Source organism: Gobio gobio (assembly GCF_949357685.1).
Source record: "Gobio gobio genome assembly, chromosome: 4".
In the NCBI taxonomy this organism is placed as follows: domain Eukaryota; kingdom Metazoa; phylum Chordata; class Actinopteri; order Cypriniformes; family Gobionidae; genus Gobio; species Gobio gobio.
The window spans coordinates 13,776,465-13,781,710 of NC_137100.1; the positions used below are offsets into that span (position 1 = coordinate 13,776,465).

Here is a 5,246-nt window from a genome sequence, read left to right on the forward strand (position 1 = left end):
AAGGCTGCGGATTACCAACAACCGCTTGGATTGCTGCATTACGGTGATAACGGAGACCTGGCTGCATGACAACATCCCTGACCTAGCCCTGGATCTAGAAGGCCACTCCCTATACCGAGCAGACCACACAGCCGACTCTGGTAAGTTAAGAGGAGGAGGCGTATGTGCATACATCCACAACAGTTGGTGCACAGACACTATTGTTATTGAGAGACATTGCTGCCCGGATTTGGAGTTCCTGATGCTGAAATGCAGGCCTTTCTACCTGCCTAGGGAATTTTCATCTGTCTTTATCACTGCTGTCTATGTGCACCCCAGAGCTAATGCTAAAATAGCCATGGGAAAGCTACATGATGTTATATGCAAGCAGCAAAACAGACACCCGGAGGGCATGTTTATAGCGGCAGGGGATTTCAACCACACTAACCTGAAGACAGTTCTGCCTAAATTCTACAAGAATGTGAACATTAAAACAAGGAATAACAAAATACTGGATCAGGTGTATACAAATGTTCCCGGAGCCTATAAAACCCAGTCTTCACCTCATCTCGGACTGTCTGACCATCTATCCCTGCTACTGACACCAGCCTACAAGGCCATTATCAGCAGGACTAAACCTCAGGTAAAGACAGTACAGATCTGGACTGCAGAAGCTTCCTCAGCCCTGCAGGACTGCTTTGATGACACCAGGTGGGAGCTCTTTGAACATACAGACATTGAGCACCATACCTCCACAGTCCTCTCCTACATCAACTTCTGCACAGACATTGTAACAACAAAGAAGCAAATTAAAGTGCTCCCCAACCAGAAGCCCTGGTTTAACAACAGGGTGAGGAAGCTGCTCCGAGCACGGGACACAGCACTGAGATCAGGAGACAGGGAGGAGTACAGGAGGGCGAGGGCCAACCTAAACAGAGGCATCGTATCTGCAAAGAGGAAATATAAACAACGCATTGAGGACAACTTTAATGGAAACAACCCCCGTGCAATGTGGCAGGGTGTAAGGAACATTACCGGCTACAAACAGAGCAATTGTAACCTCACCTCAACTGACCCCTCGATCCCAGACCAGTTAAACACTTTCTTCGCCCGCTTTGAAGATTCCAGCTCCAGCAGAGGACCAGACCCACATACAAGCACCACCTATCCAGAGAGCGATCAGCCACTCACTCTTCTGACCTACCAGGTAAAGAGAGCACTAAACAACATCAACTGCAACAAAGCAACGGGGCCTGATGGTGTTCCAGGGCGAGTACTGAAGGAATGTGCTGAACAACTTGCTTCAGTATTCACACGCATTTTTAACCTGTCACTACAGCAAGCCACAGTCCCCACCTGTTTGAAAACCGCCACCATAATCCCTGTACCCAAAACTTCAGCCATTACAAGCCTGAATGATTACCGCCCGGTGGCTCTCACGCCAGTGATCATGAAATGCTTTGAGAGACTGGTACTGCCCCACATTATGGCCTGCATCCCCCCTGACCTTGATCAACACCAATTTGCATATAGGACCAACAGATCCACTGATGACGCCATCTCCATAGCACTGCATACGGCCCTCACACACCTGGAAACCCCCAACAGTTATGTCAGGATGTTATTCATTGACTATAGCTCTGCATTCAATTCCATCAACCCAGACAAACTGATCAACAAACTGCAAACACTGGGTCTGGGAGACTGTCTCTGCCAGTGGATTAAAAACTTCCTCACCAACAGACCCCAGCACGTCAGGATCAGCCAACACACCTCCTCTAGCATCACTCTCAACACTGGCGTCCCCCAGGGCTGCGTCCTCAGTCCAGCCCTCTACTCGCTCTTCACCCATGACTGCGCCCCCTCTGATAACTCCAACACCATCATCAAATTTGCAGATGACACAACCATAGTGGGACTCATAACAAACAACAACGAAACAGCCTACAGAGAAGAGGTCCAGACCCTGTCAGTTTGGTGCAGGAACAACAACCTCAACCTCAACACCAAGAAAACAAAAGAAATAATAATTGACTTCAGAAGAAACAAACCAAACCACAATGGACTGTGTATCAACGGGGAGGAGGTGGAGAGGGTGGCAAGCTTTAAGTTCCTGGGAGTGCACATATCAGAGGATCTAACCTGGAGCCAGAACACCTCCCATACCATTAAAAAAGCCCAGCAGAAGATGTTCTTCTTGAGGACCCTGAAACGCAATGGGCTTCCGCAGGAACTTCTGACACGCTTCTACCGCTGCACAATCGAGAGCACACTGACATACTGCTGCACTGTGTGGCATTCCAGCTGCACAGAAGCAGAAAGAAAGGGACTGCAGCAGGTTGTCAAGACGGCTGAGAGGATCATTGGCTCCCCCCTACCAAACCTGGGTGAATTATATTCTAGCCGTCTTCTCACACGGGCCACAAACATCAGGCAGGACACCTCACATCCCGGACACTCCCTGTTCACCACCCTCCCCTCAGGCAGACTGAGAACCCCAAGTACACGCACTAATAGACTTCGGAACAGCTTCTTCCCCAGAGCTGTGAACATATTACAGAAATCATACGCACATACACCCATACAATCATAAAAACATACACACTCCACCTACCCCGAATCGGTGCAATACTGCTGTGTTTAATGCTTACTGTTTTATAGATATTTATTGAGAACAAGGAATGAATGTGTACTGTATGTATCAGACGAATGTGTATGTGTGAGACGTGCTTGGGTGAGAATGTGCTGATGTATGTGTACATATACTATAGTTTTATTTAAAATTTTTACTTCATGCTGCTTTTGGAGAGGATGGCTCCAACAGAATTTCGTTGTATTGCATACAATGACAATAAAGATCTATCTATCTATCTATCTATCAATCAAAAACAATGCTGTTTATTGTTTTTGCTGTAAGCTCTTTTCTACAAAAGACAACAAAATTATAAAGGAAGGTGTGAATGACTGGTCAAATATCAATGCCATTCTGAAACACCATGAGAGTAGTCCTGAACACACACAAAATATGATTAAGTGGAGAGAACTTGATCTGCGCCTAAGTCAGGGTCAGACTCTTGACCAGATACAAATGACCATTTATGAGGCTGAAAGAAAGAAATGGCGTGATGTCCTTACACGTTTAATAAGTATCACCCAGTCTCTGGCTGAAAGAAACCTAGCATTCAGGGGTTCGTCAGAAAAACTCTTCCAGCCAGATAATGGAAACTTCCTAAAAGAGGTTGAATTACTGGCAAAATTTGATCCCATTATGGAAAACCATCTCAGCAAAATTAAAGATGGACAGACACATGCTCATTACCTTGGGCAGCACACACAGAATGAGCTAATACAGATTGTGAGTGGCAAAATTCTGGAAGCAATAGTGACTCAAATAAGAGACTCAAAGTACTTCTCCATTATCTTGGACTGTACACCTGACATTAGTCACCAAGAGCAAATGTCCATTATTCTGAGAAGCGTGGCTTTAAGGGGAAAGCCAGAGATCAAGGAGCACTTCCTCGGCTTTGTAAATGTTGAGGCTACAACAGGTTTAAATCTGTCCACTGTCATCTTAAATAAGCTGAATGAGCTGAAGATTTCATTTGAAGATTGCAGAGGGCAAGCTTTTGATAATGGGGCCAACATGAAAGGCAAGAACCAAGGAGTACAAGCCAGACTGCTCAGAAGAAATCCCAGAGCCGTGTTTGTCCCATGTGGAGCACATACTCTAAACCTTGTAATTGCAGATGCTGCCAAATCTTCAAAAGATGCAGTCGGGTTCTTTGGACATGTGCAAAAGCTCTTCACCTTCTTTTCAGCTGGCACACAAAGATGGGGTGTTTTAAAGAAACACGTGAAGATAACCATGAAGTCATGGAGTGACACAAGATGGGAGAGTAGGCTCAAAAGCGTTCATGCAATAAGGCACCAGGCATCTGAGGTTCGGGAGGCATTACTGGAAGCCAGACAGACAATCAATGATCCTGTGGCCAAAGTGGAGGCACAAGCACTTGCAGAGGAAGTTGGGTCCTACCGCTTCTTGATTTGCTGTGTCGTATGGTGTGAGATACTGACTATTACAAACATAGTGAACAAGCTCCTCCAATCCGCCTCAATGCAGTTGGATATAGCAGTTAATTTAATCTCGAATGCAAAGGCTTCCCTCACTACATACCGGGACACTGGATTCTCTGAGGCACAGACAACAGCCACAAGCATTTGCGAAGTAATGAATGTGGAGGCTGTTCTGAAAGAGAAGAGACTGAGAAACAGCAAGAGGCATTTCAGCTATGAGGCTCCTGATGAACCAATGACTGATGCACTGAAAAACCTTGAAGTCAACTTCTTTAACATTGTGGTCGACTCTGCTGTGACATCCATGGATGAGAGATTTGAAACACTAAACCAGGTGAAATCCAAATATGGAGTGTTGCTAAACTTCAGCACTGCCTCACAGATGTCTAGTGAATCTTTAAACGCTCACTGCATGGAAGTTCAAAATACTCTAACCTTCAGAGATGACTATGACATCAGTGGAATGGATCTGGCACACGAGATTCAGAATTTACCTGATCTGCCATCAGATAAGATGACTGCATTTGAGTTGCTTTCATTTCTCTGTGAGAAAAACCTGGAGGAACTCTATCCTAATCTTTGGATAGCCCTAAGAATTGCAGTCACCCTGCCTGTAACAGTAGCATCGTCAGAGAGGAGCTTTTCAAAATTAAAGCTCATCAAAAGCTACCTGAGGTCTTCAATGTCACAGGAACGTTTGAGTGGATTGGCCATCATGAGCATAAATCATGATGTGGGGAAACACCTGTCCTATGATGACATCATTGATGATTTTGCCTCAAGAAAGTGCAGAAAAGGAATATTTTGATGGTAAGATTTGAATTCAAACATTCAAATGTTTACGCATTTGTAACATGTAACGAGTAACATGTAAGATTGTGTAAATGACTGTTTAACTAACGATGTGATTCTTCTCAGTTTCTTCTAGACAGTCCAAATAGACTGGTGTTGCCCATACTGATGCCGAAAATGCCAAGTTAATCCCAAAAGCCAAAGCTCAGAGTTATAATTTATTATTTTCTTCTTATTTATGTTTACGTTAATATTCACTTACTTAATAATATTCACTTATCTTAATATTCTATAGGAAATACTCTATTCAATAAATATTGTTTGTTTGAACCTCATTCTGTATTGCGACTGTTTTGTTTAAAGGAGGGAGGATTGTATTGGGATCACTGAAGTGTCAGGTG

At 44.4% G+C, this 5,246-nt stretch overlaps 1 protein-coding gene across 1 annotated transcript; it reads left to right on the top strand.

The window, feature by feature from the left end:
* Nucleotides 1–3,067: 3,067 nt before the first annotated feature.
* On the top strand, nt 3,068–4,861 carry LOC307124820 (zinc finger MYM-type protein 1-like; the record flags this gene model as incomplete). The annotated part of the gene is made up of 1 exon (XM_079814271.1): nt 3,068–4,861. One exon carries the CDS (start codon nt 3,068–3,070, stop codon nt 4,859–4,861), a length of 1,794 nt encoding a protein of 597 aa, XP_079670397.1.
* Between the last annotated feature and the right edge of the window lie 385 nt (nt 4,862–5,246).